Here is a 14,780-nt window from a genome sequence, read left to right on the forward strand (position 1 = left end):
AACAAATTTGATTATATACCTCATACTTATTTATTGTGAAATGATTTTAAGGATATAGGTCACCTTGAATCTGCTCTTATAATTTCAATTAGTCTTACAAATGTAATTAACAAATTATTATTACGTTATACGTTATCACGTTCATTTCATTATCGCACGATTATTATTTGTTTAACATTTTATCGTCTGCTATGCATAATAAAATCATTGACAGTTTACATATCGTACTGCATCGGTATGTACCTAAAGCCATAATAATAAGCAGAAATTAAATATAATAAATAAGGGTACATTTCAGACCTGAATCTACCATGTATATGGTTTTCGTAATGTTTGTTCTGTTTATTTCCAGGATATATCGGAGTACAAATGTGAAAACGACACGCTACCGACGTACGAGCCTCACAAACCAGTAACTGGCGTCATTGGAGCTTCCTCTAGCGGCGTTTCGATCATGATCGCCAATATTTTAAGATTATTCAAGGTCGGTATTACAGATTTGTTTAATAGAAAAATTCAGACAATAAAATTGAACAGAATGATTAAAAATGGTTGACACTAGTAATAGGTAAACCCTGTTTGATTCTGTACTGTATCGATTATTCGATCAGATCAACTACTATAAGAATTTTGCATGTATAATAGTAGTAGTAATAACTCTGAACTGAGTCTGTGTGTTCAAATATTCTTACTTTATTAACAGCAACCCCGATCTGCTGAAATATGTATGAAGTTCCCTCCAGTTATCCTACTAGCATAATTCTAAATTTGTTTTCTAACGAATTTTAAGAAACCGGTACTTTTCATACAATCGTCGATGAACTCGATTTCATAATATTACGGAATCTCCGCTACACCGAGAAATCACGGGGACTCCGCGCGACCGAACTTGTTCCTCGTTTCTCTTTCTAGAAAACGACTAAAAAAAAAGTCGTTCGGCGACGTTTCAATCTATAACATTCTCGAGTAAATCTGATTAAACCGATCGATGTATTCCGAAGGTAGATATTTCGAACTTTAAAATAAGTCCTGACTTATGACGGCGTGACATTTTTACGAAATTATAACAATTGAAATATCGACGAACTGTTAAAAATCTGAGATTCAGTGTGTACGGAATACCTTTTACACCGAGTGCACGTACTTACATAGAACATGCAAAATTCAACCGGATTACTCACTGAATGCTACAAAGGAATTTTGGAGGAAACAGAATGAATAGATATTCAATATTCAAGCTTGCTCACATAATTAATCCGCGTACGCGCACAATGGAATTGTTTCCGGACATTCCCAGTTTCCGCAAAGTTCTACAGACATATTGACCGCGCAGTTGCTACATCCATACGTCTCCGAAAAAACATTTCACGCATAGAACCTCCGTCACGATGCATACATTTTTTCCAACTGGGAGTTTGAATTTTGCATGACGCAAATAATAAGCAGAGAAAATTAAAGTGCAGCTTTTAAGAGGATTTAAATTGTTAATTGAGATGTTTACGCTGTTGCGCTTGTGGAAAAATACTCGTCCACGTCGAATTTAAGAAAAATATTATGCAATATAAAAATGTACTGCATCAATTGTATTATGTTATATTATATTATATTATAGTATATTATGTTATATTATATTATATTATATTATATTATATTATATTATATTATATTATATTATATTATATTATATTATATTATATTATATTATATTATATTATATTATATTATATTATATTATATTATATTATATTATATTATATTATATTATATTATATTATATTATATTATATTATATTATATTATATTATATTATATTATATTATATTATATTATATTATATTATATTATATTATATTATATTATATTATATTATATTATATTATATTATATTATATTATATTATATTATATTATATTATATTATATTATATTATACTATACTATACTATATTACATTATATTATATTATATTATATTATATTATATTATATTATATTATATTATATTATATTATATTATATTATATTATATTATATTATATTACTCTCACTCTTTCGTAATTGATTGTATTTAATTTTGTCACAAATTCATAAAATTCGCAGCCTAAGGGTGAACTACAATTTCGCTAACACTCGAACGAAAATATAACCGAGTATACTTAAGATATATTGATGTTAATATTAATAAGGTAAAAAAGAATAATCGCTTCTTTGTCCTCAGATACCGCAAATAAGCTACGCATCGACGACCATAGAGCTGTCAGACAAAAGTCGCTTCGAATATTTTAGTAGGGTGGTGCCGCCAGATAATTTCCAGGCACAGGCGGTGGTGGAAATAATTGATCAACTCGGATGGAAATACGTTTCCACAGTTGCAGTCGAGGGTGATTACGGAGAGAAGGTAATTAAACTTATATATTTTCAAATCCGATCGAAATTTTAATTTCCATCGAGTTTTCATGGCTCAAAGATTCGAGTTTATCACGTTCCGAGTATTATATGGCACAATTTGCCCTGCGTTAGAAGTTAAACAAAATGTATTATCTACCAGAGACTGTACTATATTTTCCAGGGAATTGCCAGTTTTATCTCTATGTCGATTGAATACGGCATCTGCGTTGCAGTGAGCGAGAAAATTTTAAGGAACGCGAAGAACGAAGACTTCGACAAAATAATCGATCGTCTTAGTTCGAAACACAACGCCAGAGGCGTCATTCTGTTCGTCGACGAGGACAATATAAGGTAATGAAAGAATTTGTGCTCATAAAAAATAAAAATTGATGCCTGCATACTACGCCATCGCGACGAGGTACGACTCCCTTTTAGAAATTCGACGACGATCCTCAGGTAAGCGCTGAGTAGTCTAACGTAGTTTTCTTTATATCAGAACGTACCTTCGACTTCACTACTCCGTGGTCAGATCCTTTGGAAACAATGCCCTATTCTTTAAAGTAACCGATACGGTGATATCGGGTCGCCTGCCATTGGTGTCAACGAATGCATCGCATTTGATGTCTGGCTTACTTTGTTGCCAACCATCATCCCGAGTTTGCCCGTTGCAGAAACGAACGTCTTGCAATGAATCAACTGAAAGCGAATCCCTTAAAAAATAAGCTTCTGCCAACAAATACATATAGATAGTTGAATTATCATATCATCGATCTCACTGCCCTTTGGACGCTTCTTGCATATCTAGCGTTAATCAATGTTGAGGTCATCTGTTGAATATTAAATGGATACAGTTCGGATAAAAATATGAAAAATTCATGAATTCTCTATAGTGTCTATAGTAACGCTTCGACTGACACATCACTGCCACAAAAATTTCGAAAAATTAAAGTAAACTGTTTAATCAAATTGATATTGAACAGTTTAGTTATATGGCATCATTTATGAAAAAAAATTGGGAAGATATAATAGATTATATTATTAATATTTAAAACAATTATATTAACATAACACAATATACAAGGTTGCTTTGAATTGAAATGTTAAAAGATTATCGAGGGAGAAGATCGTTGCATTTATGTTTCAATTTGATCGATCATAAATGGATATTATATTGAACTTCCCCTAATAAAAAAAAGAAATGACACGTTTATCTTACAGAAAGCTTCTTCAAGCAACTGTCAGAGCCAATCGCACGGGCCATTTTATGTGGGTGGGGAGTGATTCATGGGGCGCAAAAGTATACCCGGTAAGGCATCAAGAGTTCGCGGCAGAGGGCGCGATTACAATTTTACCTCATCGAACATCCCTTGAAGGTGTGTTCAAATGTCAAAGATATTTTATTTTCATTTTATTTATTTCATTTTATCTTTTTATTTATTTAGCTAGATGTACACAATGAGCAACGTTAATATTCGCACGACTTTTTAACGTGGAATAACATTCTTGAAATTGGCCCGAACGATTCCGAGTCTTTTCTGAGATTGTTAAATTGACGTTCGGTTTACTAGATTTCACTATGCAATGACTAAACAAATTTGCGCAAAACTACACGGTTGGTTTGAGCGACAGAAAGACGTGAAAACACGACGTTTTCTCAGCTTTTTTAATCCGAGAGTATAACGAAAATAAAGAACAACTCAACACCTCCGTTCATTACGCCGATTAATTCGTCGGAAATTCTCATCTTCAGATTTCGACAATTATTATTTAAATCTTCGCCCGAGAGTGGATAACGAATGCGAGGGTCAAACAGAAAGTAACGTGCCGCACAAAGAGTTACCCGGGAAAATGGTGAATTGCCGTAATGTTTGGTTCCGTGAATTTTGGTCCCAGCATCACAAATGCAGTTTCAGCGCGAACTTATCGGAAGGAATACGACGTTGCAATGGTAGCGAGGAATTAACTAATTACGAACAAGAAGGTTTAGTACCGTTTGTGGGTAAGTACCGTTTTCTCTTGTACGAGTCCAATCAAATATCTTGTTGTCGATTGAGTTTTTTCATCACAGACGACAAAATAATCAGAGACTACTCGGAACTACAAAAGCTGTAGAAATAAATATAGCCGATATATTCAATGATTCGAGACATCTTCCGCTTTAATTTGTACAATTAACATTCCTTTTTACAACCGCTGCGTCGGCAAGTTTGTTATTTTCGGGTAGAATGATCACCGATGTATAACTAAATAACGTTTCTTCGAGTGCAAAGTAAGTGATCGTACATTCCAGAATTCATATTTAGATATGTATGTATACATATGTATGCTTAACAAATTACGTAAAAAGAAAACGGACAACAATTATGGTCATTATTATTCGAATAATTTTGCAATCTCTATTCGAATAAACTGACAGAATAATTCGTTACGAATAATGAATGATTGTCATTCGAATAAAATATTCGACTAAAATGAATTCATTCGAACAAATTATTTTAGATAAATATTTATTCGAAACAAGGCACAACTCTGCTACATACCTGTCACCCTGGTGGACTTTGCTTTTTTAAAATGGTACCATCTGTTTTTATTCACCATATATTCGTTCACAATACGCTGGTCTTGTCATTCAAGGTCTGGGTTAGGTCATTCGTTGCTATTTTAAATTTACATTCGTTAACACGACTTTCGAGATGCTTGCATATGTCGGTAAACTATACTATACTTAAAATGTATATATGCATATACAAAATATACTATATTTAATTTTGTATAGTTGATGCAGTATCTGCGATGGCGCATGGCGTGCATAATTTAATTCAGGAAGAATGTGTGAACGAAACAGTACACGAATTGTGTGAGAAACTTCGTCCAGCTCCGGATGGCCAACAACTTCTTCAATACATTCGGAATGTTAGCTTTATCGGTTAGTGCTTGTAATTATGATTAATCCGATTGTTATTACATTTGCATCGATGGCAATTTATATGTTTAAAGACTACTATTGTTTCTTATATATAACAATTTATAACATTAGTGAACATCGAATGAAAGGTATACTGTCCACTTCACAGCAATATAAGTTTATAAATTTAAATAAATAAGTTTAAGACTTTACACGGCCGAACTTGTTCCTCGTTCCTGTTCCATAAGACGACCAAAAAAAAAATTTCCTTAAATTTCCCTTTTCGGTCGCATACAAAATTTCTGTTAAAAATGCTTCGAATGTTCTTAGGGAAAGTTCATTTTTCAGCATTTCCGAGAAAATCCGTATCTTTAGTTTCCCACCCGCTACATTATGCAAACATGTTACAAGAAAATGAACGATGAGCGGCGAAAGTGGCGGCTTCAAGTTCCCGATTCTTCCTTGTCGGCAATCTCTCGAAAATCAGAAAAGTGCATCATTACTTTTGCGAACGACTGTACAGGGGGTGTCTTGTTTAAACGAATATAGAAGGATCTCTCAGAAAGAATCATAGTTATTAAAAAAATGTTCGTATAAAAGTTATTTGGTAGGATCGACTACACCATGTAGTATTAATTGTTTTCTTGTGAGTAGAGTAATACAGAAGATCCGAAGGTCAGTCTAATTTTCTTAAATGGAAGGCTATATTTTTGTCTTCAGAAAATAACAGCAGGCACTGAGAGAAATCCAAAGAGGTGCTGTAAGATATTATTCTGAGTTCGATACAGGTAAATCGTTAGATTATGTTTACGTTCTGCATTGGTCGACGACCAACATCTAGCAGCCGTTGTTGAGCAACGTCGGTTGCGTTTGCATCAAGTTACTGCAATTATGATATTATAAACAGGGATTGAGGATTATTGCTAATGCCATAAATTATCGATTGTAATTTTCACTGACTAGTTGAATAATTTTTTATCCTTCCACATGTCATTGACATGTAACATACATGTCGCTTAAACAAGACACCCTGTATACGGCTACGATTATCATCGAACAATAACGATTATTACTAGAACTTGAAAAACAATCAGATAAAATTATTATGCATCATTTACACTATTATTTCAAAAAATTTCGCAGGTACAGCTGGTTTTACATCGGCGCTATTAAACAATTAAGCTATATAATTATGTAAATGACCGTATCAACTTTAATGTGCTGTATGCATTGAAACTCATAAAAGTATTAAAAAACATTCCCCTATTAGTAATTGCATTGTTACATTACACGCAAATACTGGATAAAGATAAAGATACAGTTGTTTTCGGTTTACACTGTATATGCAGAATAAAGGAATTCAAACGTAATTGATTAACGGAGAAGAAATTATTGTTGTAATTTACAAGTTTAATACAATTAATTGAACGACTGATAATTTTGTTGATTTAATCGCATGTAAATTGATTGATAAAAATTTATAAAATGCTCGCTAACAGAAACGATACTTATCCCATGAAAATGTTCCTTAGGTCGCCGAGGTACAGAAATTAAATTCAAAGCAGATGGTGACGCGTATGGATTTTATAACATATATCAATACCAGAGAAACAAAGACGATACATTCGATTACGTTCTTATCGGCACATGGAAAGAAGTGTAAGTCCCTCTAAATCCCTATAGTCTAAAATGGCATAAAATATCTGGATATGAATATGTTGCTAATTTTTTATAGTAATAAAGTCGATAGCCACTTTTCAATTGGGTTATTATTATTATTATATATATTATATATATTATATATATTATTATTATATATATTATATATATTATTATTATATATATTATATATATTATATATATTATTATTATATATATTATATATATTATTATTATATATATTATATATATTATTATTATATATATTATATATATTATATATATTATTATTATTATTATTATTATTATTATTATTAAAATTATTATTATCTTATACAGGGTGTCCCAAAATTATATTACTTCTGGGAAATGAGGAGTTCTTGAGGATATTTGAAGTAACGACTTTGTTCACGAATTATTAACGAAAAACGCTGACCAATGAGAGACAAGCTCGGCTGACGTAATGCAGCCGAGTTGGTCGCCTCTCATTGGTCACTGTTTTTCGTTGATAACTCGTAAACGAAGCCGCGGATTGCATTTTCGCTAAGGAAAAAGTTACTTGAAATGACCTCAAGAACCCGTCATTTCCCGGAAGTAACATAATTTTGGGATACCCTGTAGATTCGTACTTACTACTTCAGATTCAAATTTAAAAGCATTTTATATTTAGAAAAAGTTGTATTTAAAAACTACATAATGTCACTGAAAGTGCAAAATACAGGAGATATATGTCGTATGAATGCATCGTTTAATTTTCATTATGAAACCTCCTATTTAGATTACAACTTTATGTCAACATGACGAAATGGGCAATGGGGGCTGGTGAAGCGTACATTCCTCGAAGTTTATGCAGTGATAATTGTCCTTTCGGTCATGTACGCAATTTCCAGGTAAATCAAAATTCCATATTAAAACGAACTATGAATTTCTTATAATGCGATATTGAAATAAATTTAAAAGTTACACGAGACATTGGGATTTGAATTTGCAGTTTTAAAAAATCCCGAAGATTTAGATTTTGGTGTACTTTCCACTTTGATCGTTGATGAAACATGTTCGTAAATCCAAATTGCAGTATTAAATTACGTTCTCGTATTCCGAAGATTACACGTAATCATTTTTTATAAGAAACAACCGTTGGACTGACACTGTCGAAACACGTGACAACTTCAAAATGAAAGTTTGCGTTCTTTAAAAATAGTTCCTTCGAAAGCTACAGATGACAAATGAAAATATTGTTAAGATACGTAACAAACGTATAAAAATCCATGAGAAACGCGTATTCAAAATTACACGTCTGAAATATTCGTTGCAGAGATTTGTTAGTTGCATCTATTCTTGCAAACGAATATCCTACATGTTAATGAACTTGTGCTTATTTTAACACTTTATTTATCGGAAGCCTATGAATAAGTGTTTCAATGCCTGAACCGCGTTTATGAGAAGCTCAAAGCTAATTTTCTTTTAAACAATAATCTCAAAAATGCTTCTCACATTACATTGATCTAAACAATTTGGTGGATTATGCACGAAATTATGGTAGTTTTCAAACAATGTTTTCAGAAATTCTTAGCTGTTCGTCATCGATTTTAAATGAACTATCAGAAAACTGCTAATGTATAAGTATTAAATGTTATTAGAAAGTTAACGTAACATTTAATCATATCATCCAGATTGATCCGGATGAAATCAATATCTCATTTGCTATTAAATGACGAACACCGAAAAACGAGCATACAATTTTCAGGATGCCTGTTGCTGGAATTGCGTTGCATGCCGAGAAGACTCTTACGTTTTCAATGACACTTGTCGCAGCTGTGGTCCCGGCTATGCGCCAGATGAGACTATGACAAATTGTGTGAAACTCACAGCCGAAGTCATTCCGTGGTCCAGTCCATGGGCATTAGTGCCATTAATATTTGCCTCCATTGGCATACTCAGCACTTTGTTTACCACGATCGTATTCATTCGGTAGGTTCCGACATATAGGTTCATACATTATGCTAGACGATAAGGCGTTGTTTTTTATGATACGAGAAAATATATATAACATTATATTGATCTCTCTCTCTCTCTCTATATATATATATATATATAGAGAGAGAGAGAGAGAGAGAGAGATCAATATAATGTTATATATATTTTCTCGTATCATATATATATATGTATAACAAAATACGTTGTCCTATTTAAAAAAGGAACGTCATTGGCTTGAAATTTTTTAATATACTATCTTCAGAAAGAAATCTTCGTTACTAGTTATATATAATAAAAGAACGTCGTTGGCTTGAAATTATATATATTATAATTATATATATCAAGGAATGTTCGTCTCGCAAGAGCAATTCTAGTAACGAAGATTTCTTTCTGAAAATAGTATATTAAAAAATTTCAAGCCGACGACGTTCTTTTTTTAAATAGGACAACGTATTTTGTTAGTGCAACGTTACAGCTAATAAAAAGATAAATTGAACTATAGATGTTAATCTCCAAACGACCGACACGTAGAAGATCATATAATATCGGAAAACATGACGCTACGAAATCTTTTCTACTTTAACAAGTGAAATGAACTTCGAACTGAAATGAACACCTGTTTCTTTGGACATTTTGTCGTACCATTAAAAACAAGGAAAATATTTTAGATCTACAAGCGTATGTATTTTCATGTTGTTTGAAAAACTTGAAATACATGTACCGGATGTTTCCAATTTGATATTGCAACTGAAAATGGGTATACGAAATAAATGAAAGTATACAGAGTGTCCCAAAAGTCACTCGCAATCGGGAAATGAGGAATTCCTCAGGTCATTTGAAGTAACTTTTGCCTTAGCGCAAATGCAATCCGCGGCTTTGTTTGCGAGTTATTAAGGAAAAACACGGACCAATGAGCGGTGAGATCGGCTAGCGTGAGGCAGCCGAGCCAATGAGCGGAACTGGGCTTCGTCCGTTCAGCCAGCCGTGCTCGCCTCTCATTGATCAGTGTTTTTCGTTAATAACTCGTAAACAAAGCCGCGGATTGCATTTTCGCTAAGGAAAAAGTTACTTGAAATGACCTCAGGAATCCCTTATTTCCCAATTAAAAGTGACCTTTGAGACACCCTGTAGAACAAAAATGATTTGAAATAAGTCTTCGTTTTCCAGGAAATCCATCCTGTAGACTTAGCACACACAAGTTTGCAGTTATTAATATTTACAGTAAATGTAACCGATTATAATATTCGATAATACACGTATTCGCAAATATTCGGAAACAATTCTCTCAAAAACATAACCAGAAAAAGAAACAGACACTACATTCCCAGATTTATCTTCATCACCTCCCCATCTGCAATAGCTGTACTAAAAAGAATTTACAAATGAATATTTATCGATAGCCCAATGCATTGCCACTCAACGATTCGATTAATTTTATATGAAATTATGTTCCAGTTATAATCGTACCCCTGTAATTATGGCATCAGGACGCGAGTTATGTTACGTATTGTTGGTAGGAATTCTCTCATGCTATGGTATGAGTTTCGTGATATTAAGCAAGCCAACAACGTGGAATTGTACATATCTGAGAATCGGTTTGGGTCTATGTTTGAGCATCTGTTACAGCGCGATATTGACTAAGACAAATCGAATATCGCGCATTTTCAATCAGGAAACAAAGAGTATAAAAAGACCTGCTTACACGTCGCCCAAAAGCCAAGTTGTGATCGCAATTGGTGAGTTTGCAATTTTCAAAGGAGATCTACGCATGGGTGTGTGTAGATACGTATAATACAATTAAATACAGTTTATTGAAACCGCGTATAAATCGTTTGAATATATTTTTGATTTTGTAAATATCGCTAAATCGAAACTATTTGAGGAACGATTCCTCGATACAAATATTTCCAAAGAAAAACATATTGTAAATGTTTCTCTACGATTGATGTTTAACCCTGCGTTAGACACGGTGATTTCACCAACATTTCGAAACGTATGAGACACGTGTGACACTCGTTTAAAACAGTGAATCTTCATAGTTGAAAAATGCAAATAACGCGATGACGCGATAAAACAAATTTCGATGTGCTTCGCTGCATGGAATTCTACTACAGAGCGATGAATTCATGCGTACATGCGGCCCACGCGCCTAACGCAGGGTTAAAGGCTTGATCTTGATATCATATTATGTAATTCCCGTTTTTATAGGGATCACTGCAGTGCAATTAGTAGGTGCTATCGTGTGGCTCATTATCGAACCACCGAACACCACGGAAATCCATCCTTACCCGTTATCGGCAGTACTTACATGCCGTGTCTCGACGTTCTCTCTGATGATGTCCCTTGTGTACAACATGTTTCTAATACTGATGTGTACTTTGTACGCATTCAAAACACGAAAAATCCCGGAGAACTTCAACGAAGCGAAATACATTGGTTTTACAATGTATTCGACCTGCATCGTGTGGTTAGCTTTCGTACCGATCTATTTTGGCTCGAACAACGACTACAAGGTCTGTGTTTATAGCTATTTTAATAGCTATATTTTATTAAGCACTTTGGCATTCTATTAAGCACTTTTACGTGACACGTTCTGTCATATTATGGCACAAATAATAAATATTCGAAATAGGTTATTAATATACATAATAATAATATATTCCGCAACGTCCGTTACACCCGTAAATGGCTGGATTCGAAGGGCTGACGTGACACGAAGTATCTTCTTCCTTTGCGAAACTGTTCTCCGCGACTTCGTCGACGGGTTATTCACGAAACACGCGAACCAATCAGAGAGCGAGTACGACGAGTTCCGGCGAAGTAGAGTGGGGGACGTATCAGAGGCCGCAAGGGCGGGACATCGGTCGTACTTGCTCTTCGATTGGCCCGTATTTTTTCGATGATAACACGTTATCGAATCCACGGGGAACATTTTTGCTAAGGAAAGGTTAATTCGAATCACCTCAGGGATCACACCTTTCCGTATGTAACGGGTGTTCTGGGACACGCCGCATAGAATATTCGGTGAATAAATAATCTCTTGTAAAACATACGCTCTCTTATAAATAAGGAATACATGATATCGATTTTATAGGTACAGATAGCAAGTATGTGCATGTGCATCAACATCTCTGCATCGGTGGCACTCGGTTGCCTCTTCACACCGAAAGTTTATCTAGTACTGTTCCAACCGTACAAAAATGTTCGACCTGGACACGCCAACGTAAGTAGAAGTTCTCGCTACGGCAGAAGGATATAATTTAGTATAATGAAAATAATATTTATATTATTAAAATCTTTGAATACGCAAACGCAAGAATTACGTAGAAAATGTTTCCGCGGCATGCCTAAGCTTAAAATATTTTGAAGCGATATCTCGAGGTTGTGCCTCGTTTGCATGTCGTACTCGTAAACCCATATTTCATCGCCAGTTACGAACAGTGTTCACACGAGAATAAGTTACGCACGGAGTAGAATAGGTGACGCATGCGCTGGGAATCCCGCACAGCGTCGCACAAACTCGGACAGTGAATACAAAATAACGGTACAATAAAATACAATAGGTGCCAGAGCCTGTGGGCGCGCCGCGCTGCTGCGCGAGACTCTCGGCGCATGCGTCACCTAACCCACTGCTTGCGTAACTTATTCTCCCGTAAACACTGTTTACGGCGCGTTTCGCGAACGTAGAGTCACTGAAAACCGTCGCAAGCGTTCAATATAAAACGATTAAGACGAATTCTTTGCTCGGAAGCTATCATAAGAATCGCAGAACGCAATGATTATGATGGATCGCGGTCGAACACAGCGTCGCATCTGAATACGGTGTTGCCTAATTACGTAGAAAAAAATTGCTTCAAGACCGTAGAATTAGCAATTCCGCGGGTATTGTTTGTACATAATGCATTCGGAAGGAATGTTTAGACCAGCCTGGATCTTCCTGGATTAGGCCAGAACCCTACTTTGCATTCGTATTCAGTATAGCCAAAAGCCAAATCATTTGTTTCAGACGGGTGCACTACAAAGCGGCAACCGTGTCGTATACAGTATGCGATTTTCCGGTGGTCGCAGCCAGACAATGCAGAGCATGACCTCTTGTTCTCGCAGTAGTCCACCGCCATCGCGTCCTGGCCAGGACGAGATGAAACATGCGAACGGTGAGACACAAGCACTGGCGAGCCCATCTGTCGAGGAGACCTCGGTTAGCTAGGTCTCTCTCATACACCTCCCTCCCTGTCTAGAGTGTCAGGAGAGAAATCGTGAAATCGCGGTGGAGGTGTATAACGATAACAAAGAAGACCGTAAACTCTCGACGGTCCACGAGGTGTCGGAAACAAAGGACGCGTCTAGTCCGTCTGTTTTCAGCGATAATTGCCGAAATCGAGGTCGGAAATCGATTTCCAGCGATTCTGATCAGGTGATCGATGTGTTTCATTAAATTTTCTAACTAGTCCGGCACAAGGTACAAACTCTGACAATCAGTTTCTGATCGTATACGACAGTAAGCAAACTGTGAACTTGAATTTATTGGACTGACTATGTTTCTGAAATCAGGAATTTTTTCTTGGACAGCTGCTCTTGCTGGTGTATAGATCGTTTCGGAAACGGGAAAAGAGCGTTATGTTAAACGTTACGTCGAACGTATCGTCGTAAAAAGATGTGTACAAGTATCGGATGTATAATCGATAGATCATCGCGTTGTATTTGTTCTGTTATTTCGGTAATTTTATATTTGAAAGAATTTACACGTATCTCCAGAAATTTCATCCCGGAGCATGGCCAGAAGCCAGAACTGAAATCAATTCATCGATCTCATAACGGTCGAAGCATTCTCCGGTTTATCGGTAGAGAACACAATCACCTTTTCGTTTTCACATAAATTCATGATCTGAGAATATTGTGTGACTAAAGTTTTAGCGGTATACAATGTTTTCGTAACGAAGTTAACGGTAGCTTTTTAAGGTAATCCTCTCGAAACGGCTAAAACAATTTAAGGTTGAAATAGAATTACGGTGATTAGGGCCCAATGAGGGCATCATATTACAGTATTTAACGTTAAAAATAGTAATATAACAATAACAAACACGTATACATGCGACGCACTCATATTTCATCATGAACTTTTTGTCAGGGTTTGCGGATACTAGAGAAAAATATTTATTATCAATATGCAAGATATTATTATGAGTCGAGCTCGTTGATCGTTTAAAGTACATTTTGAAATTATATCCACACGTACAATCGGTGTACAAAGTATTCAACACCTTTTAAAACAGAATAACGTTTTTGTAATTGGGCCAAGCGATTTAAATTTTTTTTCTTGAGATGTTAGAGGGATTGATCAAAGAATTCAAAAATGAAGTTTCCTCAACATTTTTATTCGAGATTATGACGAATATTTAAAAAATGCGAATAAGTTGAGCAAACATTATTTTTTAATTCTTTTATCATGCCGATCGATTGCAATTTTTGAAAACAATTTTTTAGCCATCGTCTAGCGAACTGATCCCTCTAATAATTTTTAAACAATTTAGATTGCTTCGCCCAATTATAGAAACGTTATTTCGTCCTAAAAGACGTACGAATACTTCGTAAACCGACTGCATCTTGTTTTGGTAGTGACTCGATGCAATAGCGTGCTGCTATAATTACGGTAATTCCGTTTACGCACTCGCAATAATTTTCTAACTTGACAGGATATTACTATCAATCGTTGTTCTCTGACAAAATGATTTTAACTATTTCTATTTGTTAGAAAAATTTGTTCACTCGTGAAGGGCATCAAACCTATTATTTCATTTAAGTACATCAATTTTTATACTGCGAGGATACATAATAGAATATTCGTTGATGTAC

The 14,780-nt window shown here is 34.9% G+C and overlaps 1 protein-coding gene across 2 annotated transcripts in view; it reads left to right on the plus strand.

Annotated features, from left to right (window-relative positions):
• LOC117224852 (metabotropic glutamate receptor 8) overlaps positions 1-14,780 on the plus strand; it is a 204,821-nt gene that overhangs the window by 181,364 nt on the left and 8,677 nt on the right. Inside the window, exons 5-18 of one of the 2 annotated variants that reach the window (XM_076526123.1) lie at positions 353-484; positions 2,217-2,396; positions 2,568-2,737; positions 3,605-3,759; positions 4,137-4,385; positions 5,163-5,312; positions 6,824-6,950; positions 7,729-7,840; positions 8,698-8,921; positions 10,383-10,663; positions 11,136-11,440; positions 12,022-12,150; positions 12,934-13,081; positions 13,166-13,341. In XM_076526123.1, coding sequence (XP_076382238.1) covers positions 353-484; positions 2,217-2,396; positions 2,568-2,737; positions 3,605-3,759; positions 4,137-4,385; positions 5,163-5,312; positions 6,824-6,950; positions 7,729-7,840; positions 8,698-8,921; positions 10,383-10,663; positions 11,136-11,440; positions 12,022-12,150; positions 12,934-13,081; positions 13,166-13,341 — 2,538 coding nt within the window. Of the gene's footprint in view, positions 1-352; positions 485-2,216; positions 2,397-2,567; positions 2,738-3,604; positions 3,760-4,136; positions 4,386-5,162; positions 5,313-6,823; positions 6,951-7,728; positions 7,841-8,697; positions 8,922-10,382; positions 10,664-11,135; positions 11,441-12,021; positions 12,151-12,933; positions 13,342-14,780 lie in introns of those variants that run through there. The other variant, XM_033478029.2, reaches the window with a different exon arrangement.

This window comes from Megalopta genalis, chromosome 13 (assembly GCF_051020955.1).
Source record: "Megalopta genalis isolate 19385.01 chromosome 13, iyMegGena1_principal, whole genome shotgun sequence".
Classification (NCBI taxonomy): Eukaryota; Metazoa; Arthropoda; class Insecta; order Hymenoptera; family Halictidae; genus Megalopta; species Megalopta genalis.